General features: G+C 51.4%; 1 protein-coding gene across 3 annotated transcripts; it reads left to right on the top strand.

The window, feature by feature from the left end:
* Nucleotides 1-1,600: 1,600 nt before the first annotated feature.
* Nucleotides 1,601-24,811, top strand: IRX5 (iroquois homeobox 5). Of its 3 annotated transcripts, none has more exons than XM_043437239.1 (4): nucleotides 1,601-2,357; nucleotides 3,426-3,831; nucleotides 3,981-4,760; nucleotides 24,706-24,811. In XM_043437239.1, the coding sequence occupies exons 1-4, from the start codon at nucleotides 2,109-2,111 to the stop codon at nucleotides 24,768-24,770; spliced, it is 1,500 nt and encodes a 499-aa protein (XP_043293174.1). In that variant the 5' UTR covers nucleotides 1,601-2,108; the 3' UTR covers nucleotides 24,771-24,811. The 3 variants fall into 3 exon arrangements, with proteins under 3 accessions (XP_043293174.1, XP_043293175.1, XP_043293176.1); XM_043437240.1 differs by lacking the exon at nucleotides 24,706-24,811 and adding an exon at nucleotides 20,219-20,283; XM_043437241.1 differs by lacking the exon at nucleotides 24,706-24,811 and having other exon boundaries at nucleotides 1,603-2,357; nucleotides 3,981-5,080.
* Nucleotides 24,812-25,063: the final 252 nt, after the last annotated feature.

The following is a 25,063-nucleotide window of genomic DNA, read 5'->3' as shown; positions in this document are numbered from 1 at the left end:
GCGGTCGGCTCCGCGCGCTCGGGGCTGCTCGGCCTCGCCTCAGTCGCGGCCGGTTCGCTGCCACCTTAGCTGGGCTGTGCCCTCCACAGCCACCGCCGGCTTCCCGTCTCCATGACAATAGGGCTACGACGCCCCGCCCCGCCCCGCCCCCTCGGCGCCTAGACTCTGAGGGAAGCGGGCTCACGTCGCTGAGGGGCGGAGCCTATAGAGGCCAGCGTCCAATTAGAGGTGAAGGCAGGGAGGGATGGGGCCGGGCGATTTCAGAAGTTGTAGGAGAATATCCGCCTGAGGGGCGGAGCCTGGGAGAACTGATGGGGAGGAGTCTGCGCGCGTGCGTGAAGTCGCGCTGCAGAGTGCGGGTGTGGAGAGCGGGCTTGTGTGCCAGACCCTGCTAGAACTTAGGAAATAAAAGTGTATCTCGACTGTCAGAGTCATTGAGACAAACTTTGTGTCTAGGCATACTTCGGCTTCCGTTGTGACTGCATTAAAAAGCGACAAAGTCCCTGGTCTACTGTAGTGCTCAACACTGTGCCAGCCCCTGTCCTGGTTCACCAGCGCCCCTGTCTGTCCCAGAGTTCGAGTGCTTCTGTGGCTTGCGGCGGCGCTGGGTGTAGAGACAGGCAAAAGGTCTGTTTTGTATTCTGTGTGGCCTTCGTGGGCAAGGGCTCGGCCTGTGACTCAGTTGTGTTTGCCTTGCCAGCGCCTCGCTGAACAAACAGTGGTTGGGTTGGTTACTCCTCCGCCGACAGCTAGCGGTGGAGCGTGGGCGGGTGCGAGCGAGAGTGCGTGCGAACGGGAAGAGGACCCGCACTCTCCACCGCAGTCACCGCCGGCCTGGCGGGGAGAGCTGCCGGTGATGCAAAGCCCCAAGAAAGGGGCAGCGAGCCATTGCGGGAGAGGGCGTAATGGAGTCCTCCGGTGTAGCTGCTTCTCCGCCGTCTGGCAGCTCTTGCCCACAACCTCTCTAGAGAAAAGGCTCCCCCCGTAGTACTGGGTCCCGTGTCTCCTCCCTCGCCGTCTGGCGGGGAGTTGGTGGAAGGGAGGCTGAACCGGAGACGTGCAGATGTCCAAGGCCTGTCTCTCGCCCACCTGCTGCTGCTGGCGGAGAAGGACAGTCACCCCGGCCTCCCAGCGCCCTGAACGCTGGCATCCATCCGACTCTCCCTTCATTCAGGGGCCTTCATTCCTGGTCTCCAGCTCTCTCGTTGGTCCTTTAACTAGGGGGAGAAGCCAGGGGAGGGTGGACGGCGATCCGCTTTGGAGCCCAGCCTCCTCGCGAACAAGAAACCCGCTAACTCCGCGATTTACTGTGGCGTAGAAAAAGCGTTCGCTGGCGCGCGGTCCGCTGCCTCGTTCCCTTTGTGCTTCGGAACGGCGGACCGGCCATCAGGACCCGCTTGTGTCGGAACCGCCGCTCCGCCTCCCCGACTTAGCAGGGGAGGAAAGTTGGAAGAGATCGTCGCGCCTGGGATATGATTGTCATCCTGGGGCCGGCGCTCGAGAGTCTGAGTGAGAGAGAGGGAGAGACCGATGGGGGGGGGGGGGGAGAATAAGAGGAGGGGGGAAAGGAGGGCCGCGGAGGAGAGGCGGGCGCTAGGGAGGGGCGAGGGGAGCGCCAGCGAGCGGGAGAGGGAGCCGGGGAGGAAGAGGGAGAGGACGAGGAGCGCCTGGCGGCCGGGTTGGCTGCGGCCGCCCAGAGGCTCCTGCCAGTCCTCCCACCGACTACACCCCGGGAAGGAGGAGCTTCAGGCGCGCACAAGGCGTCAGAATCCTCAATTTCCAACTTAGCATCTTGGCAGGACCTTTGCGAAGCCAAAAGCGGAGCCCCCCAGTGCAAAGAGCGAGGGGGAAAAAGAGAAAGCAACAAGGGAGGGGGGGAAACCCTGCCGGGGCGAGCGAGGCGCGCAGAGGAGCGGGCTCTTCGGTCGCGGCCGGAGGCGCGCGGGAAGCCAGCGAGGAGGCGCCGCGGGCCGGAGCCTGGGAGCCGGGGCCCGAGGAGCGGCGGCCCGGGGCAGCCGGAGACCAGGTGCCCGCCCGCTCGCCCTCGCAGGGCGCCGCCCGGCTCGTTGGCGGCCGCGGCGCGGAGCGCCCCATGCCCGTGTGTGGCCATGTCCTACCCGCAGGGCTACTTGTACCAGCCGTCCGCCTCGCTGGCGCTCTACTCTTGCCCGGCGTACAGCACCAGCGTCATCTCGGGGCCCCGCACGGATGAGCTCGGCCGCTCGTCGTCGGGCTCCGCGTTCTCGCCCTACGCCGGCTCCACCGCCTTCACGGCGCCCTCGCCGGGTTACAACTCGCACCTCCAGTACGGCGCCGACCCCGCGGCGGCAGCCGCCGCCGCCTTCTCCTCGTACGTGGTAAGCGAGCGGGAGCCTGGCGGGCGAGGGCAGCTGGGGCCGCGCGGGGCGGGCGGGGGCTGCGGGGGACACGGGCCTCGGCTTCACCGCGGACCGTCCAGCCGAGCCTCGCGGCCCCTGCGAACTTGGGTGGTTGTCTCTCTCGGCTTCGTCCGGGTCTCGGGCTCAGGAGTTGCACGGAGCGGAGAGCCGCGTCCTGCTCGGATCGCTAACTTGGCGGAAGGGGTTTTTTTTGGGGGGGAGAGGTCGCTTCAAAGAGCAACATTTGGTTCAAACGTGAGCTCTAGGCCGTCCTGCACATTTTACTCTATTTCATTTTGGGGGGTTCGGCCATTTGGCGAAAAGTAGTTCAAAAGAAATAGATCCGAAATCTGAACAGAAGCGTGCTCGGTCTGTGTAAATGTGTTTGGCCTCGCCTTTAATTAGTCCTCCAAAATGTTGCAAATCCGTAATCCTATCTTCGCAATCCGATTTGGAGGTATTAAATTTCTGAAAAGTCGGGCGAGCTGCGGTGCATCCGGGATTTTTCGGCCGGGTGCACTTTCTGGAAAAGCGCTGTGGCTTCGGTTTGGGGTAACACTTTTGGAGGGGTGGGAGTGCAGGGATAAGGCTTGGCTCTTCGTTTGCCTTTCTCTGTGGGGGAAAAAAAATTCCTTGACTTCCTTTGCTCACTACCCTTGTTTCTACTGCGCAGCCACTCGGGCGCAGAGAGCAGAGTCGCCGCCGCTGCCGGGGCCTTTCTCTGGGTAGAGGGGCCTGGCCTCGGTGGCCGGATCTGCTCACGCGGGGGAGGACGTGCCCAGCCAGAGGGGGGCCTACCAGGTGCCGGGGAAGCCAGGACTGCTCCAAGCGCCTCCAAGGACTCAGGGATTGGCGGCCTCCGCTTCCTTCTAAGGAGGAAGAGGGGTTGCCCCAGGGTCTGAGCCCTCCAGCCCTACCCCAGGGGAAGCCTGAGTGCGGGCCTCGCTGCCCGAAGACCCTGGGCGCAGGGGAAGTGTACTTCGGTCGCCCAGGCGGCTACTGGGGACCTCGGCCCACTCTCACGTTCTCTCTGCCCGTTCCCTGCAGGGCTCTCCCTACGACCATACACCGGGCATGGCAGGTTCCTTGGGGTACCACCCGTATGCGGCGCCCCTGGGCTCGTACCCGTACGGGGACCCCGCGTACCGGAAGAACGCCACTCGAGACGCCACCGCTACGCTCAAGGCCTGGCTCAACGAGCACCGCAAGAACCCCTACCCCACCAAGGGCGAGAAGATAATGCTGGCCATCATCACCAAGATGACCCTCACCCAGGTGTCCACCTGGTTCGCCAACGCGCGCCGGCGCCTCAAGAAAGAGAACAAGATGACGTGGACGCCGCGGAACCGCAGCGAGGACGAGGAGGAGGAGGAGAACATTGATCTGGAGAAGAACGACGAGGATGAGCCCCAGAAGCCCGAGGACAAGGGCGACCCCGAGGGCCCCGAAGCAGGTTGGTGGACGCGGGAAAGGGTGTGTGGAGCCCAAGAGGGGCCTGGAGAGGGGGCGTCCAAGGCCTGGAGGTTGGGGACAGGACTTTTTGCCTTTGCGGGTGGGGACCTGTGGCCTCCGCGCCTCTGACCGCCTGGGTTTCACCCGCAGGAGGAGCAGAGCAAAAGGCGGTTTCTGGCTGCGAACGGCTGCAGGGGCCGCCCACCCCTGCCGGCAAGGAGACCGAGGGCAGCCTCAGCGACTCGGATTTTAAGGAGCCGCCATCCGAGGGCCGCCTCGACGCGCTGCCCGGGCCCCCCCGCGCCGGCGGGCCCTCCCCGGCCGGGCCCGCGGCAGCGCGGCTGGCCGAGGACCCAGCCCCTCATTACCCCTCCGGCGCGCCGGCTCCGGGCCCGCACCCAGCCGCGGGAGAGCTGCCCCCCGGTCCCGGAGGGCCCTCGGTCATACACTCGCCGCCGCCGCCGCCGCCGCAGGCGGTGCTCGCCAAGCCCAAACTGTGGTCTCTGGCGGAGATCGCCACATCCTCGGACAAGGTCAAGGACGGGGGCGGCGGGAGCGAGGGCTCTCCGTGCCCACCGTGCCCCGGGCCCGTAGCCGGGCAAGCCCTAGGAGGCAGCCGCGCGTCGCCAGCCCCGGCGCCATCGCGCTCGCCCTCGGCGCAGTGTCCCTTCCCAGGCGGGACGGTGCTGTCCCGGCCTCTCTACTACACGGCGCCCTTCTATCCTGGCTACACGAACTATGGTTCCTTCGGACACCTTCACGGCCACCCGGGGCCCGGGCCAGGCCCCACCACGGGTCCGGGCTCGCATTTCAATGGATTAAACCAGACCGTGTTGAACCGAGCGGACGCTTTGGCTAAAGACCCGAAAATGTTGCGGAGCCAGTCCCAGCTAGACCTGTGCAAAGACTCTCCCTATGAATTGAAGAAAGGTATGTCCGACATTTAACGCGGGCTGCGTCGGTCCCGGACTTTCCTAATTTATTAAAAAAAGAAAACATGGCCTTGGCAGTTATTTTTCCATCAACATGAGAGAAAAGCAAAACTATCCCTCCTACTAAAAAGTTTATAGTACATGGAGATGGATGATATAAAAATGTAAACATCTCCACACACCCACAGAAATGTCTTAACCAACTGAAAAGAAAAATTTAAAAAAGGATTTGTATTAAATCTTATTCTGTATATTTAATGTAGCATTTTTGTATTTAAATTGATAATTCAATATCTTTGAAGTAAATTATGAAATTAAGACACCTGTACAGGCATTTAATGTTTTTTGTAATATAAATATATACATTTGTGTTTCCCCCAAAACTGTTTCATAGTTTAAAAATACAAGTTTAATTTAATTTTTTTACACCTATTGATTTTTTTCTGGGTATGAGCTAAAGTATTATTACAGAAAGGAAACAGGTTATACTCTTAGATTTGAAAAGTAAAAGAAACTGCAGCCGCCTTTGTAAAATGCAAAATATTTAATTAAAAGAGATTTTAACATAATCAGAGCCACTTATTACTTGTTAGAAGCCTCAATAAACTGTCCATCGCCCTGGACAAAAGGTGCAAACTGCAACTTTTTTTTCCGAAGTGGGGAATGAAAGGTTCCACCGAACCCAGTTTGCCAGCGGGAAACCGTAATTAGGCTTCAAGCTCCAGGGAACGTGGCCCTGCCCGGAATGCAAATTTGGATCACTGGGGGGGGGGGGGGGGGGGGGGGTGGTGATTGGACCCTGGAGGAGGGACGAGAGAGACCCAAGTGTGTGCCCAGAAGGGAGAAGAGATGGCAAAGCCAGTTAGAGACACGCACCACCCGAGCTCCAACGCTTAACCTAATTACTTCCAATCAGTGTCGTGTTTTATGCAAAGCAATCAGCTGGTGAACTTTGCTAATGAGTTCGATTTTATGCCGGATTTAGCCCTTATTACTATTTCAAAGGTGCTCTGGGCTAATGCGGGCGGGAAGCAGTTGGGAGATGCCAAGGAGAAGGCTTTCCCAAGTCACTGTCGTCTCTACCCCTTCAAAATTGGGCATTGATCTCTTCGCTGGATTTGATTAAATTAGTAAATGTTCCATCCGCGACCGTGCGGGTGGTAGGCGGCCGGGTAGATTCCCCGCGGAGCCGCGGGGCTGGGGCCGCGGGACCAGCGAGGGGACGGTTACCCCCTTTCACAGGTAGGTGTCACACTTGTCCTGAATTACAAGCCTGCACTTTGCAGAGTCGGAGATTGGAGAGAGAGGGGGCGGAAGTGGGGGAGGGAGCACCGCAGGCGCTTGGGGGAAGCAAGGGGAGCCCCGGATGGATCAGAAGAGTCCCCCGCCCCACCCCACGGACCCCCTTTTTGGACAAGAGGCATTCAGCAGCTAAAGGACGTTTGCCCAGATAATGAGGCCGTTGTGGACTTGATCAGGCTTGTCGGCACCTTAGCACTTCTCCCATCGCGGATTCAAGAGTCCCGAGTAGCTGCAAAAGTATTTCTGAGGTTTTATTTTCTCCGTTTAATCCGGCACATTTCATCTCGAAACGAAGGCAGGTCGGGTCTCAATCCCAAACGAGGAAGAGAAACCGCACTGCGCCCGAGGCCCGCTAGCACTGTCGGTGCTCCAGTCTGCATTTGGCGCTGGAGATGGAGAGTTGAGGACGTGTGGAATTTCGTGGGAAATTTTCACTGGTCGGGGAAGGGGAGGCTTTAGAGCAAAAACATTCGCCAGCGAGGGGAATTAATTTGCTCTATTAAACCTAAGTCTGAGTGTAGAGAGAATGTGTTTGCACATAACACCGGTTTAATTAGGCTAAATCAAAATGCACATATTTGCATTTCTACTCAAGACTACTTTAACCCTACTTGGTTTTTTAAACACCGCCCAAACTTTCACCGGAGTTTTTACTTTTGCTACTTTTCCTTTTTCCTTTAAACCTGCAACGGGGCTCCTTTAGCTTATTCGAATTTAAACAAGTTTGAAAGCCGCATTGTGCAGATGTTTTGGCGAACAGCAGTCGACTTCAGAGTTTAAATTAGTGAGAAAATTCACGCAGGGAAAATGGTTTCAAAGTTGGAAGTGTGAATGATTAAATATACATGAGACGACCGTATTTTACTTTGTCCCTTTAATTATAAATGATTTTTTTTTAAACAATTGAATTCCAGAGATGGCTTGCCCTACCCCCCGCGCTCCAATCCCCTCCATCCACAACTGCCCCCCGTACACACAGCCCGGTTCACAATCAGCTTCCCCCGCCCCCCCTGTTGAATATGCAACCCCAGGAATCACCTTCTCTTCTAAAAAAGTCAGAAGAATAGGCCAGTCCCCTTCTCTTAAGAGAGAGTTTAAGGACGACATCAACTCTGCGGGATTTGGAAGCACTGGCCCTAAACCCTGCCCAGTGATTTTAAAAAGAAAATTACAGGCCTCCTTGTGTTCCCGGGAATATGCAAATGGCGAGGCGCGGGCCTCCCGGGTCTGATTGCCGAGGCTCGGGGCTGGGAGCCGAATGCCCGCGGGGGCTGCCTGGGAACGGGAGCCGCGCACCGGGGAGCCCGCGGCATTTCTTCCCAACGAGGGGCTGCGGGAAGCGCCTCCAGCTGGGCAGCGAAACCTCCAGAGGTTGGAAGGCTGATGCCCAAATTCGCTGTCCCCTGCCCGCATCCCTCCTACCCTTGGCCTCTAGAGTTTTCTTTGCGTACTTCGCCCTAAGTACAAGCCCCAAATTAAGTTTAGGGTTTTCTCCTTTGCAGAGCTGGGGTTCGCTGACCAGTGGTTTTTCTGGTGTGTAGAGGCTTTTCAGTTTGGGGGCGGCCTGCCGGGCGGATCGAGGTATGTGCGGTTAAGACATGTCTCCCGCGTTTAATCCCAGAAGTAGTGGCTTGTCGGTAAAGTTCCAAGTCCCTCCTAGAGCCTCTGAGCCTCTGCTTGGCCGCATCTTGGACCGTGTCGAAGGCGATGCTTTCTGCAAGGGGCGGTGGGGCGGGGAGGGCGCAAGGGGGAGAAACCTTCCGGCCTGTGCCAGGGGTTTGTTCGCACACTTGAACTGGGGCGCGTAAATTACACGATGCGAAGCAGCGCCTAAAACACCTCGGTGCTGGGGTTGCGTGGCATTTGTCACCTGCGCTTGGCTGCGCTGGTTCCAGTACCCAAACAGAGGCTAGCCTGGCACTAAAGGTGACTAGGAGTCGCTGAATCTCGCAGAAGAGTTGCTGAGTCCAGCAACGGAGGCCGCGGTATCATTGAGTGGGGTCCCTGCAGTCAGCCGCCTCCACCCCCACTGAGGCAGCTCCAAACCGGAGACCCGCTGGGTTTCTTCCCTTTTCCCTTCTGTGCGCGGCGGAATCAGTTTCTGGGATTTGGGGTGAGAAGCCAACAGCCCAGTCAGTCCCCGAGGGCTCAGAGAGGTTGAGGCTGCAGAAAGGGCCCTTTTTCCTCCCCACTCCTCGGATCCGGGGGCCAGGGCCCGAACTGTTGTTCTTAGGCCTGGGTGAGGAGCCTTCATCTAGGCCTCCTGGTTGCAAACCCCTCGGGGCCCTCTCATTTCCCCCGAGGTGTACGCAGCTCTTGGAGCCTGGAAGATTGAGGGGCTGGGGTAAGGTGGTCGTGCGTGCGGCTTCAGAACGGGTGGTGCCTACCAGACCACCTGTCCCGCCTCACAAGCTGCCAACCCCGGGCAGAGACACAAAATAACGCCCTTGCAAAGCGCCCAAAGTGAAAGGAATGTGCTTGCGCTCCCAAGAGGGAGACGCAGGCGGATGCAGTTCAGGAAGGGCGCCGCCTACTGGTCCCCGGGCGCCCTGCGGCTCGCAGAGAGGAGGAGTTAGGCGACACCCGGCCATGCCCCCTCCCCACCCCCCCGCCGCGGGGTCCTTGGCTCTGGACCCCAAGAGGGTCAAATGTAAACTGCCCCACCATTCCACTGGCTCCGGCCTGGGACCCAGAACCCAGTTAACACTGGGGATTCGGGAAGCAGATCCTGCGACCAAAAGAGGATTAACCCTGCAGATGCCTACCACGGCTGGGGCACAGTCTTTTACTAACCAGCGGCAGGCAGTTGAGCAATCTGCGGGCGGCCAGAGCAGCCTGCCGGTGGGGGCCGCCGCCCCGCGCAGTCCGGGCATTTCGGGTGCTCCCGCTCGGCTTTAGGGGCACGCATTCCGTTTCTGCGGGCCTTCCCACGCCCGGCCTCTGGGCCCCCGGACAGTTTTTTATTTGCGGTTTGGCACGTCGCGGGGTCTACCACGCAGCCGCGACCCTCCCCCCCCCCGCCCCCCCGCCAAAGATCATTTCTAGCATTTGCCTGTGGGTTAGACATCTTTAGGAAAGGGAAAAATAAAACTACCCTAGAATTCTTCAAACCCGATCTCTAGCGCATCTTTAATAAGGTTGGCGTGGCAAACCTGGACATGCCCTCCACCCCTTCTGAAGGTGTCCCCTGGTCTCCCCTCGGGCCGGGACGTCGGAGGGCAGCGGGAGGCGCGCCCTCTGTTTGGCTCTTCGCATTCCGTTGCCTCTCGGTCGCCGAATAGGAGGGAAATCGGCTGGACCCGGATCTTGCCCCCTGCTCTTCCCCCTAAACTGGCCAAAGCTACCGAACTGTCCATAGACCCACCCGGCGGGTCTCCCTTTTGGACCAGGCCGGAGCGGATCTCCTTTTCGTTTTCGCTCTAAATGCGACTTGGGTCCCAGGCACCAGGTGGGGCCCAGGTTGTGGCCTAACACGATCGCCTCGGGGGCCAGGCGGCAGCTCCGGCTGCACACCCCGCCCTGACCGGGGCCCCTCCTGGCCGTTGGGGATCTCTGGCCTCCAGTCGGCCTCAAGCCCTAACCCTAGGTCCCCAAGGCCGCCCTCCAGGCCGCGCTCGTCTCCGGCGCGCGGAGGAGGCCGGCGCTCCCAGACGCCACTTTTCCCAGTGAAATCTGCTTTTATTTGCTCCGAGCAAACCCCGGGCTCTCAGCGCTCCCGCCTGATGGATGCAAATGTAAATGTGCACTTATTTAATTGGATCAGGCCCCAAGATAAAAGAGATAAACGGCTCCCCGTTTGCTAACTTCTTTTCCGAGGCAGCGCCGCGTGGAGGGGCAGCTAATGAAGGAGGGGCGCATCGCCGGGCGCTCGAGCTCTCCGCGGCCGTGCGCGCTGGTCAGTCGGTTCGGCTTGGACCGCGGCTTCTCGTCCATCTCCCCGGCCCGCCGGGTGGGATCCCCTTGGTCCCTTCGGTGCTCCAGGACCGGAAAGTGAGAAGGCGCGGCTTTGGCTTCGCGCTTGCCAATACCCAACCATTCGCCACAATGTTCTGTGGTTTGTTCCCCTCTTCTTTCATACCCAACGCCCTATACTGGAGTCCTACTGGCCAGGCCCATTCTATGGAAAATCCTTTCCTGCTCCCCTCCCCAGGCGTCTTCTTTCACCCCATGTGGCTGGGGCCACGAAAAAGGCCAGGCGTGTCCCCCGCCTCGAGACACCAGGGTCCCGTGGAGCCGCCCTTCAGGCGGCTCTCTGTTCCCAGACGGCTCTCTCTTGGATCCGGGGATTTCTTTCAGGACTGGCATGGACACTCCCTCTCCCCAATAAAATATGCCCGCAATACACACAGCCCTTCCATGGCTTCAAAGGGTCGCAGAACTCCGACATCCAAGGGCTACCTGGTTTCTCCTCCCCTGGGCGGGAGTTCAGAGCTTCAGCATCAGTGCGTCTGTCTCCTTAACCCTCGGGAGAAGTTCGTTACCAGATTTTGATCCTCGGTGTTTCCAACAGTTTCTTTTCTGTTTAGAAGGGTTGACGAGCAGGTAGGGGTGGGTGAGGGCAAGAGGGCGGCTGAGACAGACTGCGGAGTATGGGTGCAAAAGAGCTGTGGAAAGGGGACGCCCTAGGACGAGACACTCGCCAAGTAGCCGCCGCAAGCTAGGCTGGGCAGGGCCGGGCCTGGTGAGGGTCGGCTGGTCCTAGCAGCCCGGTCGCGCCCCATTCCCAGTGCGCTGATGGATTGGCTTGTCAGGAGAGCTCTATGCACGGAGCCCATCAGAAAGCACTTACCTCGCTAAACTGAAATTACTGTCTTTTCAGGGGCTAATTTGTGTAACTCCCATGGAGGGTCTTGGAGGGGGTTTGATGAGGCATAAAATGATGATTAATGAATTTATTGGCCGCTGCTCATCAAACAAGGGCTGGAGGGCTCCGGTGAGCACCAGCGGCCTGTCGGAGGCGCTCAACACAGCTGGGGCGCTACACACAGCTGGGGTTCTACCTCGGAGGATTCAGCATCTTCAAGGATTGCCATTTGCACCCAGCCCTGGCCCTGGGCGCTTTCCTTTCCAAAGCCGCCTTTTGCTGACCAGCCTTATATTTGGGGTGTGGGCTCCAGCCCCAGCAGGCTGCCGGCTCTAGTGTGGGGTTGGGGGGAGCAGGAGGGACTCCTGTGGCAGCAGGCTCAGAGGTGGACAGCACCCCTCCAGTGTTCTAGAAGCCAGGAATTGAGTGTGGCCAGGGCACCCCAGGCAGCATGGAGATGGAGATGTAGGCTGTTGTCCAGAGACATTAGAGCTTACTGCTTGGGCCCTTTGGCCTTGGTGACTCAAACCTACCTCTGCAATTTAATAAGCTGTGTGTCCCCGGGCAGATCACATAAGCTCTCTGATCCTCAATGGCCCCTTCTGCACAATGGCCTGTACCACCTACCACCTTTTTGTGAGGATTCTAATGGGTGGCACATGGTCATCCTTTAATATACTTATTATGGTCATATTCTCTTAAGACCTCACTTCACTGAAGATGCTAGCCAAGGCCTGAGGGTGAGGGAGGAAGGGAGGGAGACTTGAGGATTTGAGTTCTGACTTGGGGAAAATCCTGCCAGCATGGCTGATGTCCTGTAGCACTCTTCCCTTCCCCACCTCCCCGGCATCTGTACATTACTCTCTGGAACTTGACTGAGAGGGGGCAGTGGGGAGCCTGGAAAGGCAGCTCTGACCTTTGGGAGCTGACTAGACCTGGCTTGGGATCCCCTACAGGGGCAGAATTGAATTCCCGGTTATCCCACATGACAGCTCACAGCTATTCTCATTCACACATAACCCACCCTTTCTCTACAGGCTCCTGTCTTTTGGAGTGTGTCCCAGGGCCTTTTAGCTACTTCCCCTAGTCTGAATCAAAAACCTGCAGCCCGTAAACTTATAAACTCAGCTTGGAGTCTTTGCCTCCCCTGCCTACCTGTACCCCCCCCACAGCACCCCACCCACATCTCCCAACAACAAGCTCTACCTTTGTCTCCCCAGGACTTGCCGCCCTGCTGAAGCAGAGCATGGGGAAGCCCTTGGCATTGACCAATCCAGTGGAAAGCTTGGGCTGGCCTCTATGTTAGTGCAGCTCCACTTAAACCATTCCCTTCTCTCTCTCCCACATATATTAACTGAGCATCTATAATGTGCCAGATACATTGTTCTAGGTGCTGACGATGCAGCAAGCAGCAAAGCAAAGACCCTGCCCTCCTGAAGCTTATGTTTTAGAGGGAAGGACAGAAAGTAAACAAATAAGTGTGATAATGGTTCATCACCATCTCCAGGTGATGAATATTTGGAAAAAGAATTAAGGCAAGGCATTGCCTGGGAGGGGGCATTTGAGCGGATAAGTTGGGGGAATAGGTGCGTGTGCAGGTATTTTCATTCAGTTGTGTCTGATTCTTTGTGACCCCATGGACTGTAGCCTGCCAGGCTCCTCTATCTATCGGATTTCCCAAGCAAGAATACTGGAATGGGTTGCCATTTCCCCCTTCAGGGGATCTTCCTGATCCAGGGATTGAACTCGAGTCTCCTAAATCTCTTGCGTTGGCAGGTGGATTCTTTACCACTGAGCCACCTGAAAAGGACAAGCAGATAATTGGAGGGAGAGAATTCCAGGCAGAAGGCATAGCAGGTGCAAAGATCCTGAGGTAGGAGCAAGTTTGAGCAACAGCAAGAAGACTTTTGAGGGAGGGAATTAGACCAAGGCAAAACCAGGTTCACATTATATGGGGCCTTATAGGTCCATGTGAGATCTTTGGATTTTGTGATGAGAGAGAGAGGGAGGAAGTGAGGGAGGGAAGGTTTTCAGGGGAGAGACAGGATCTAAGTTATGTTTTAAAGGCATCCCCAGGTATGAGGCGCTGAGACTCTGGAAGGGGAAGAGTAGACACAGGGACCAGTTAAGAGGCTGATGGAGATTGGGGGGAGGTGATGGAATTCAGTCTTGGGCCAACATGGTAGCCAGGGAAGTAGGGAGAAGCAGTCAGGTCTGGGCAATATTTTGAAGGCAGAGTCAACAAGTTTTGCTGGTGTGTTGGATCTATAAACACTCTTGGGAACAAGAGAAATGGAATTCTGGATGCCTTCAAGAATTTGAACCTGAAAACCCAGAGGCATGGAGTTGCCATTTGCTGAGTTGGCCAACAGTAAAGGAGGAGCAGGGATTTTTTTTTTTTTTTCAGAGAAGGGGGAAGTAAGACACTCCCTAGACCTGATACCCAAGTCCTTTGGCCCAAAGGAGTTGCTCTCAACATGCTGGCAATCCAGTGGCAAAGGAGTTGGTGTCCAGGCCAAACCCTGAAGTGAACAAATCGTACCTCCTGAAACCAGAGAGCTCAGAACTCTCTAGTTCAGTTCCCTTTTTATTCCTGTCTTTTCCCCCTTTTTCCTTTTTTTTTTTCAAAAATCAGTGGAAAAACTGAGGTTTAGGAAGTGAAAATGACTTGCCCAAGCTCACATAGTGAGTTTATGTGTGCGTGTGTGCTAAATCGCTTCAGTCGTGTCCAACTCTTTGTTATCCTATGGTGAGCCCTCCAGGCCCTTCGGTCCATGGGATTCTCCAGGCAAGAATACGGGAGTGGGTTGCCTTGCCCTCCTCCAGGGGATCTTCCCAACCCAGGGATCAAACCCTTGTTTCTTACATCTCTTGGATTGGCAGCAGGTTCTTTACCACTAGCGCCACCTGGGAAGCCCCGCTGAGTCTATGCTGCTGCTGCTAAGTCACTTCAGTCGTGTCCGACTCTGTGCGACCCCATAGACGGCAGCCCACCAGGCCCCCCCGTCCCTGGGGTTCTCCAGGCAAGAACACTGGAGTGGGTTGCCATTTCCTTCTCTGATGCATGAAAGTGAAAAGTGAAAGTGAAGTTGCTCAGTCATGTCTGACTCTTAGCAACCCCAAGGACTGCAGCCTACCAGGCTCCTCCATCCATGGGATTTTCCAGGCAAGAGTGCTGGAGTGGGGTGCCATTGCCTCATCTGCACTGAGTCTATAGGCAGAACCAAATGGAAACCTGAGTCTCCTAACACCTAGGCTGTGTTCTGCTCTCCCTCTGTCTCAGCCAAGCTAAGATCTCACCGATATCTGTATTTTAACTGAGAACTCCTGGAAACAAAATGCCTTAACAGAGAGGAATGAATTTATAATGGTGGAATCTCAGACACTGTGACAGGCTGTCAAGGGAGATATTTTTAGGTTGGGCCGGGAAACATCTTAGCCCTCCTCCAACGCTGCTGGAGGATGGGCTGCCTCCTCAGGACTCCGTGTGTGAAGTACAGATGAGGGAAAAGCTAGGAGTATGTCATCTCCCCCAGACACTCACCAGCAAGGAAGGACTAGGACTGCTGCTCCTGCCAAGGAGTGTTTACTTCCCTAAATAATTGCCATCTGAAAAGATTTGCTCATTTTTCCTGTTGGAAGTGACTGCCTGCCCGCCCACAATGATCTCACATAATGCAAGCAAAAAATGAATGTGCCTTCACCCATCATTTTATTGAGCAACTTCTAGCAAACAGATTTGAGTTGGGGACAAGGACTTCAATCATGAGTCTTTCATGCATTTATTTTGTATTTCTTCTTATTTTTTTAAAACTTTAAAAAAATTTTGTTCTTGTTGTTGTTTAGTTGTTAAGTCGTGTCCAACTTTTTTGGGACCCCATGGACTATAGTCCGTCAAGCTCCTCTGTCCATGGGATTTTCCAGGCAAGAATACTGGAGTGGGTTGCCATTTCCTTCTCCATCTTCTTCTTCTTCTTCTTCTTTTTTTTTTTTTGATGTCTCAGTTTGACTGTTTTTTGCTTCCTCCAACCCCTCAATCCTTTTCTTAAGTCCTTGTGTTGTATATATGGTCGTCACCTTGGGGATTTTTTTTTTTTTTTCCTGTAAAAACTACCAGTGGCTTTGTCCCCAAGGGAACCCACAGGCCCTTAGAAACATCATCTCAACATCTTTCGAGCAGCGTGAGACATCTGTTAGCCCTAGATTCCAAATACACTCACAGTTCCAGCACATACCAGACACCTTCCCAGCTAACACAGTTTGACATCAGACTTACCACACAGTTGTCATTTCTGAGACTTTTTTTTTAGATCTAAACCACAAGTGTTTTTTTGTTGTTGGTTGGTTGATTGGTTGGTTTTGTTTGCCTTCTATTTGTATCCAGCATCTAAATCTAAACCCTGTGGTAATAGGTGGCTCTGCTTCTAAACACTCATATGTGCACAGATCTTCATGGCTAGTTGAGGACTGACTCTCTTGGATCACATAAAAAAGTGGATGAGTGGTGACTTGGAGAAAAGGGCTCATTTGGAATAAACACCACCTCTTTACTCTCATGAAGAATGTGGTAGAAATCATTGGCCTAGTTTATTTTGGTTGGTGGAGATTATTTTTTCTCTCCAGATTTGTTTTTTCTTTCCTACCTTCTTTTAAATTTTTTCTTTGAACCTGGTAAATGCCTGACAAGTTGTAGAAAATGTCTGAGAAGACTCCATAGGACTCAAAATTGCAAGGAACGAACCCTTACCTTCCTCAGTGTTCCCTGAAACTTACTCATTTGAGCCCCACCCTCCCAATACTTGTCATCACCTCTAACTCTTGAAATTCCTATTTACAGAATAATTTCCTTCGAATTTTGTCACCATTTCCTTACATTGAAAGGAATGTTTATACCATCACAGTCACTGAAAAGCTAGTATCACTTGTCATCAATGGAAGACAATGATTGCAAAACCAGTTAACTTAGTGAAGTTCTTGGCTGCCTGGGCTTCGAAGGCAACTGGCATCTCTCAGGGTCTCTGGTTGTTCTAGAGGTTCCCCCCACCCCAGTCCTTCCGCTTTGCCCATGATTATGTGTCTCCTTCTCCCCTTCTCCCCCCGCCCGAGATGTGCTTACTACACTTCGAAAAATAGTAACTGCTCATTTTACAGAAATGGAAACTCAGGCCCTGAGAGGTAAAACCATTTGCTCAAGATCATGCAGCTGGTTGGTGACAGAGCAGTCAGAGATGCCTGCTTCCTGTCCCCACCCTATTCCCCCATGCTCTTTCCTAATTAATCCCCTGCACTATAACCCTTACAGCTTTCCAGGTGGCTCGAGGGGTAAAGAATTCACTTGCACTGTACGAAATGCAGGTTTGATCCCTGGGTCAGGAATATCCCTGGAGGAGGGCACAGCAACCCACTCCAGTATTCTTGCCTGGAGAATCCCCATGGACAGAGGAGCCTGGCGGGCCATGGCCCATAAGCGATCACAAAGAGTTGGACACGACTGAAGTGACTGCGCATGTACTGTAACCCTTATCTCCAGGCGTGCTTCTACAGGAGCAGGACCAGGATGGGAGTAATGTTAGAAACCTGCTAAGCTTTTGTTCCTTCCATTCCACTGGTTCTGCAGGGCCTGAGTCTCTTTTATTGTACTTCATTTTTGGGGCGTTAAGAACTTCCCAGGTGGTAAAGTGGTAAGGACTCTGCCTGCCAATGCAGGAGACACAGGAGACAAGGGTTAGAGAAGAGTCGGGAAGATTCCCCGGAGAAGGACATGGCAACCGACTCCGCATTCTTGCCTGGAAAATTCCATGGACAGGGGAGCCCAGAGGGCTGCAGTCCTTGGGGTCACAAAGTGTCGGGCAACTTAGTGACTGAGCATGCACACTTTAGGAATAAGAGGCTAAGATCTACAAACCAATATGCTCTTTGACACCATGAAAGACTCTAGTCCTTCTCTGCTCCTTCTGCAGGGCAAGAAGAGAGGGTTAGAGTCCAGCTCTGAGCAAAGTTTGGGGAAGGGGTGGGTGAGCTTGAGGACATGGATACATTGCCCTTTGAGAGGTCCCTGCCCCATCAGTGCCCCCTTTGCCAGATGCTTACAAAAGGGAGGTCCCCATCTCTCTCCTCGTCTTCCTAAAGCCGACCAAAGAGGCACATGGAAACTTTGGTTAGTGCTATCAAGTAGAGGGCTGTTGGGTTTGCAGCTGTAATGTCACTCGAAGTTAAGCCCCCTCCCCAAACATACACCTTGTCCCTTTCCCCCCTCTTTTCTTTTCTCTCTGGGTGAGGACCTTCAGCCTAGCTTGTTTATTGGGTAGGCCCTCCCCAACCTGCCCAGAAGCTTTGCCACACCTCTCAATGGGGCCGCAGCGCACCTGGCCTCCCTCCAGTGCCACCCCGGCCCCTGCTCCAGGGCACTCATCTCACTACCTGAATTATATTTCCAGCTGGAAGGACTTCAAGTAACTCAAATTCAAAATGTCCCAAACCAGGTTATTTTATTCTTTTCAATGCCATGGTAAATGGGATTATTTCCTCAATGTCTATGTTTCCTTAATTTCTATATATATAGTAGAGTACTATTCACCCATTAAAAAGAAGAATGAAAATTTGCCATGTGCAACAACATGGATGGACTTTGAGGGTATTATGCCAGAAAGTGAAATCAGTGACACAAAAAAAGACAAATACTGTCTGATATCACGTGTGTGTGTGTATGTGTGTGTGTGTGTGTGTTAGTTGCTTAGTCATGTCTGACTCTTTACCACCCTATGGAATGTAGCCCACCAGGATCCTTTGTCCATGGGATTCTCCAGGCAAGAATACCAGACTGGGTTGCCATTTGTTTCTCCAGGGATCTTTGTGATCCAGAGATTGAACCCTGGTCTCCTGCATGTGGAATCTAAAAAATACAACAAACTAGGGAATATAACAAAAAAGAAGCAAACTCACAGACACAGAGAACAAGCTAGTGGTTACCAGTAGGGAGAGAGAAGAGGAGAAGAGCAATATAGGGGTAGGGGAGTAACAGATACAAACTAGTAGGGATAAAATAAGCTACACAGATATATTGTATAACACGAGGAATATACCCAATATTTTTATAATAACTGTAAATGGAGAATAAACTTTAACATTTGTGAATACTATATTGTATACCTATAATATATAATATTGTACATCAACTACACTTTAATAAAAATAATTATATATATATTTTTTATATATAAGAATAAAGTCATATAAAATGACAGATGAAAAAAAGTGTCCCAAACTAAAGTCACCTCCTTCCCATTCCTAGCCTCACCCCAGATCTTGGTTTCTCCTGTCTTCCTTCATCCAGTGATCTGGTGGAAAGACTTCAGAAATGTGCCAGCAGTTTGCTTTCCCCCATGCTTCACATGCATGCACTCCTCAAGTCCTGTAGATCCTTCTGAGGAGTCTTATTCAACTGTCTCTCCCCCGCCCCACAGCACTAGTCTGAGCCTCATCATCTATCACATTGACCATTATATACCCTCCTGAAGGTCCTCCTGCCCCAGCCATCTTTGTAGAACCAACATAGAGACCAAAGCCTGGAGCATCCTGGGTATTCAATACATGTTGATGGAAGTGAAAATGAAGAAATGCACCCCAAGCCAGGGTTCTTGGATTTTCCCATAGAAATATGAATTTTAAAGCTGCTGTGGGGTCAGACAGATGGAAATTCAAATCTTGACTGTCTCTTATCTGGGGTGTATTGAAGAACCAGATTAGACAATCAAGAAATCTAAACAGAGAGGCCCAGGATCTGTGGTGATTGAGAAGGTAGATTCTGTTGGGTGCCAGACTTCTTAGATTTCATTCCTATCTGTGCCCTCTGTCAGCTGTGCAACCCTGGGAAAGTTTCTTAGCCTCTCTCAAATTCAGCATCTGCATCTTTACAACAAGAATAATACAGTACCTACCTCATTGCTTGTTTAAATGTTAGAGTGAAAGTGAAAGTCGCTCAGTTGTGTCCAACTCTATGACCCCATGGACTACACAGTCCATGGGATTCTCCAGGCCAGAATACTGGAGTAGGTAGCTGTTCCCTTCTCCAGGGGATCTTCCCAACCCAGGGATCAAACCCAGGTCTCCCACATTGCAGGTGGATTCTTTACCAGCTGAGCCACCAGGGAAGCCCAAGAATACTAGAATGGGTCCAGTTCCAGTTCAGTCGCTCAGTCGTGTCCGACTCTCTGCGACCCCATGAACTGCAGCACGCCAGGCCTCCCTGTCCATCACCAACCCCTGGAGTTTACTCAAACTCATGTCCATCGTGTCGGTGATGCCATCCAACCATCTCATCCTCTGTCGTCCCCTTCTCCTCCTGCCCCCAATCCCTCCCAGCATCAGGGTCTTTTCCAATGAGTCAACTCTTCCCATGAGGTGGCCAAAGTACTGGAGTTTCAGCTTCAGCATCAGTCCTTCCAATGAACACCCAGGACTGATCTCCTTTAGAATGGACTGGTTGGATCTCCTTGCAGTCCAAGGGACTCTCAAGAGTCTTCTCCAACACCATAGTTTAAAAGCATCAATTTTTTGGCACTCAGCTTTCTTCACAGTCCAACTCTCACATCCATACATGACCACTGGAAAAACCATAGCCTTGACCAGACAGACCTTTGTTGGCAAAGTAATGTCTCTGCTTTTTAATATGCTATCTAGGTTGGTCATCACTTTCCTTCCAAGGAGTAAGCGTCTTTTAATATCATGGCTGCAATCACCATCTGCAGTGATTTTGGAGCCCAAAAAATTAAAGTCTGACACTGTTTCCACTGTCTCCCCATTTATTTCCCATGAAGTGATGCGACCAGATGCCATGATCTTAGTTTTCTGAAAGTTGAGCTTTAAGCCAACTTTTCCACTCTCCTCTTTCACTTTCATCAAGAGGCTTTTTAGTTCATCTTCACTTTCTGCCATAAGGGTGGTGTCATCTGCATATCTGAGGTTATTGATATTTCTCCTGGCAATCTTGATTCCAGCTTATGCTTCATCCAGCCCAGCGTTTCTCATGATGTACTCTGCATGTAAGTTAAATAAGCAGGGTGACAATATACAGCCTTGACATACTCCTTTTCCTATTTGGAACCAGTCTGTTCCATGTCCAGTTCTAACTGTTGCTTCCTGACCTGCATACAGGTTTCTCAAGAGGCAGGTCAGGTGGTCTGGCATTCCCATCTCTTTCAGAATTTTCCACAGTTTTTTGTGATCCACACAGTCGAAGGCTTTGGTGTAGTCAATAAAGCAGAAATAGATGTTTTTCTGGAACTCTCTTGCTTTTTTGATGATCCATCGGATGTTGGCAATTTCATCTCTGGTTCCTCTGCCTTTTCTAGAATGGGTAGCTTATCCCTTCTCCAGTGGATCTTCCCAACCCAGGAATTGAACTGGGGTCTCCTGCATTGCAAGCGGATTCTTTACCAGCTGAGCTACCAGGGAAGCCTAAATGTTCAAGAATGAGGATTAAATGAGATAATGGATGCAAAGCCCACTGAAGCCCATGGTGCACTCTCAAGAAATGTGAGCACTTACCATTATTACTTACTACATATGGTTTCCTATGATTGAAAATGACTTCATCTGAGAACTTCTAAAATTGCGTAGCATGTTTTCTCCAGTTCTTAACTACTTCACATCTTTTTGCTGACCGGCAATGGTTAAAATGGCTAGAGTTAAAAAAAAAAAAAAAAAGCTTATTTTAAGAATCACTCCTCGGAACATTATTTCATTGCTTAAACTTTCTGCTGACTCATCTGTTCCATGGTAACTGAGTCTCTCTTTACCAATAACTTTAATTACATCAATCACTCACTTCCAAAATTGCTGAATAATGAAAACTCCTAGAGGTGACACCATGGACTTCTGTCACAAAAGCAGGGAGTTTTGGAGGGAGATAGAATAGGCTTTTCTTTATTTTAAAAAATAGTCAGTACTTCAAATAGGGAAATATATTTAGCTTTCATGATTTACTATCTGTCCATCTATCTCTCTATTACTTTATAATTAGGAATGACAAGTCACAGCTTCCTGAATTGAATGGAATGGAATTTGTTTCATCTTCTGACATTTCTTAATCATGTCTCCACCTTGATGATAAGATAAATGATGTTTGAGAATTCCAACACCTACTCCTCTGCTAAAAGCTGCTAATCAATTGCATAGAACAGCAGTTAACATAATACCTAAACAATTATTTTGCTATTGATAATAATAGCTACCTCATTGAGCTCTTAGTGTATACTAGTTATTCTACTGAAGGTTTTACATACATGAGCTCAGTAAAGCCTCATCAAAACCTAGGGAGTATGTATTATTATTAGGCCCATTTTATAGGTGAAGAAACTGGGGCACTGAGGTTTACTTCCCTGAGTCAGTGTCAAAGTGAGATATGTACCTAGGAATATCTGACTTCTGTCTTTTGTGCCTAGATGGATCCAGGAGGGAGTTGCTGTGTGTTCTTTACAGTTTTAGGCAGTAGTTGTTTTTCTGGCTACTTTGTGGCTCAATTCTACTGTGAGTAGAATAAATTACCTGCTATCTGCTGAGCTTGAAATGCTATCTGATGCTGCAGAGAAGTGATGATCCTGTGTGATGAGGACCAGGGTGATGGTGGGGAGGGGGTTGGTGTGCATCTCACGAAACCCCTCCCTGAAGAGTATGCTCTTCCTTCCTCCTGTCGCCTTCAGGCCCTTATCCTCTCCATCTGGGACTGTGACATCAGCCTCCTAATAGGTCTGTCTGTCTCCAGGCACTCTCCCATCTTTCCATTCACATGCTCTTGCCTTATTAGCCAGGAGACAGTAGCCAAGGGAGCTACAGAAAGTTGTAGAATGGGAGAGTGACAAAATCTAAGCTACATTTCAACCAATAGGAGTCACAGTTCCTCTCTCTGTCTTTGAAGCTCTTCATCCGTCTAACCCCATGCGCCCATGTGACAAGACCCTTTCCTGGGTGTCTTATGCTCTGGTCACACTGGCTACACAGTCACTTTCCAAGCCACTTTCCCCCAGCCTGGTTCCTTGGCATCTGAGCAACCTCCCAGTCACCCGTCCAAATGCACTCGCCCTTCAGAGACTGTGTTCAGTTCTTCTAGAGGCTTCCAGGACTTTCTCAGTGGCTCCAACCCCACACTGCTCCCTCTCCAGGGGAGGTGCTGCTGGGGAAGAGGCATCAGGGAAGTCCTTCCTTCTTGCTTTTCTTGTTCAAAACTATTCGACTTGGCTATTTGGGAGCATTTATGCTTCCATGCAAGTTTTAGGATGAATTTATCATGTTGAAATCATTGGTTTTTGTTCTTTTTCCCTCAGTACTGTGCCAGGTACAGCGTCTGAGCTTCAGGGTAATAGGGATGAGAGCAGCCAGGTAATTCTCTGAGGATACAGATGGAGAAAGGAACTAGGTGCATGCCAGATTCTACCAGGAAATCTGAGGGCCCAGGTGTCTTACCTTGAGAGGCGAAGGTGGGGGCTCCAGGCAGGATGAGGAAGGGGCTCACTGCTTGGTGAGTGGCCCTCATCTATGCCTGGTGTTCTTTGCAGGGTGAGGAACTGGTTGGGTGAGGACTTATACCCACACCCAATGAAGGAGGTTTCCTCACTTGGATCAGGGTTCCCTTAATACCCGTGGCCCAGTCTTGAGCCCTATCGGGGGATAAGGACAGGGCATCCAGAGTACATCATAATGAGCAATGCAGCCTCAGGAGCCAGGATGCCTCACTTCCTGCCCTCCACCCTCACCTCCCGCCTGCCCCACCTTAGTCAACGGCACCACCATCTGGAAACCTGAGACTCAGTCTCAGCTGTTCCTGTCTTCTCCAGAGTGTCATCTCCAGTTACCAAATCTGGATTCAGATTTGGTGGATTCAACGTCCTTGATTTTTCTCTTGAGTCTCCACTTCCTTCCCATCACCAACGCTGGAATCCAGGCCACTGTCATCTCTCATCTCCTTAGTGGCCTCTCAGATCTAGTCCTATTCCCTGAAACTGATTTTCCCCATGAAGATAGATTGGATATGTGATGATAAAATTCTTCTGCCTAAAATATCTATCAGTTCTCTACTGCCCTCATAAAGGCTTAAACTCCTAAGTATGATATTCCTTTAATTATTAGGCTCTAAACCTACAAAGCCATTTGTCATTTCTATGTACTATTTTGCCTCTGGGATTTTGCACATGCTGTTCCCTCTGTCATGCCCCAGTTCCCACTGTTTGCCCCCGACCTTTCTACAGTTAACCCCTAGATGGTGAAAGATTTGCGCTTAAAGTTCCCTTCTCCCTCAGTGATAAAGGAGCAAAGCAAGGGGCAAGCAAAACTACCTACTGTGTGAACTTGGGTACTTAATTCATCTCTGAAGTTTGGTTTCTCTTTCTCTAAAATGGGGCACCGTCATAGTTATAAGGGTCCATTCTAGATAGACTGTTTAAAAGTCATAGGATTGTTTTGAGGATTAAAAGAGATCATTGCAGGCAAATTTCAAACAGAGAGACCCAGTCCTAGCCTTAAGGAACTTTCCATGAAATCAGATTCACACCAACACGGCTGACAGCTCCTGGAGAACCATTTCCTTCCTTCTCTTTTCCTAAAGGAACCCCACCTCTGTGTGGAGTGGCAACGTGCCCAGCCCTAAGGGATGGACCATTTATATCTGGGCCAGTTGTGATCATTCTATTCCCCTTGCCAGATGCTCACTTTCCCAGACTTCCTTGCAATGAGGAGGTCAGGTGACCCATTCTGGCCAATGAGACATGAAGAGAAATCTACTGGTCTTTCTGAATCTCAGTCTCAGTTTTTTTAAAATGAGGAGGTGGGATCAAAGACTAGTGTTATTTAGCCCTCTTGTTTTGTTTGTTTGCTTTTTTAAGTAGAGAATCCCACTTTTTTAGTTCCAAAGAAATCTTACATGGAATGCTAATATTTAATAAACAGAGCACAATTACTCTAATTGAAAGGGAGCTTGGAGAGTGTGGAAACTCCAGTGTAGTCTTAAAACCCGTGAAACAACACTTGGAAAGCCACTGGGTCGGAGCATCTCTACATCCTGTAGTGGATATACATAATTTTATTTGTGTATATTTTTGGATACTTATTCTAGTCCAGCATTCTGAATTTCCCTTGGGAACCATCTGTCTTCACCTCTGGGTCTAAATGCTTTTGATGAACTTAATTCAATTTTGATTCTAGTGCTAGACATATGATTTAAGACTGCCCAACATTCCATCCCCCTGGGTTCAGTGACTGGTTTAGGAATGTACACATGACCCAAAGTGGTCAAGATTGAGACTGAAGCCTCAGATTTTTACTAAATTTGAAGAGAGGCACAGGCTCTTTTTTTTCTCATGGAACTTTAACTTGGGTCTGTAAAGACCTGAAAACAAAGTCTACAAGGAAAGGAACAGAGCTAAGAGATGGTAAAAGACCAGATGTTAGAGACTTTGAGTCCTTGGATTAAGTTTTGCCTGAAGACAGACAGACCTGCCATGGAATTTTAGTTTTGTGAGTCAATAAATTTCCTTTCATTTAAGGAGTCTGAATTTCACCTTCTATATTTGCAACCAAAATTGTCCCAATAAGTACAGATCCTTTCCATATCTAGAATCTTGGATCCTCTGTTTCACAGACTTTTGTTTCACAGAAAGGCTGTGTCACAAACTTTTCAGTTTTTCTCCTCCTGGGCATGTAGGAGAATTGTCCTTCTCCACTGGTTCTGAGAGAGACAGGGCATATGCTTTCCTTTGCCAAGGAAATACATTGTTTCCAGGTGGGTCTTTAAACATCCTGCACAATTCACCACGCTCTCTTTTTCCTTCCCATAATGATGTTCCAGATGGTGGAGCCTCTATCATCCTGGGTCCCAGACTGAGGACAACATGGAGCGGAGAACCCTGCTGACCCTCGATGGATACGCACCGTGAGCAAGAAATAAACCTTTGTTGTTTTAAGCCATTGAGATTTGGGGTCATTTGTTATAACAGCATAACTTAGCCTATCCTGAATAATATATTCAGAAACATTCTCCTCCTCCTCTTTCTCCCTCTTCCCCTCCTTGTCCCTTCCTTTCCCACAGCTGCCCTGCTCTGCCCAGCAGTCTTATATAACTCTATTTCTTAACTTATCTTCTGTCAACAGACTATTAAAAGGCATCCATGATTGGTCATCTCCTGCCTTCCCAGTGATATTCAAGT

This window comes from Cervus canadensis, chromosome 18 (assembly GCF_019320065.1).
Source record: "Cervus canadensis isolate Bull #8, Minnesota chromosome 18, ASM1932006v1, whole genome shotgun sequence".
Lineage (NCBI taxonomy): Eukaryota > Metazoa > Chordata > Mammalia > Artiodactyla > Cervidae > Cervus > Cervus canadensis.
This window is presented reverse-complemented; position numbering and strand designations above follow the sequence as displayed.

What these genes read in the sequence shown, in the direction of transcription:
- IRX5 (XM_043437239.1), top strand. Translation starts at nt 2,109, where the DNA reads ATGTCCTACCCGCAGGGCTACTTGTACCAGCCGTCCGCCTCGCTGGCG. An exon ending in CCGCCTTCTCCTCGTACGTG is followed by an intron (nt 2,358 to 3,425) that starts GTAAGCGAGCGG and finishes CGTTCCCTGCAG; the next exon opens with GGCTCTCCCTACGACCATAC. An exon ending in TCCCTATGAATTGAAGAAAG is followed by an intron (nt 4,761 to 24,705) that starts GTATGTCCGACA and finishes ATGATGTTCCAG; the next exon opens with ATGGTGGAGCCTCTATCATC.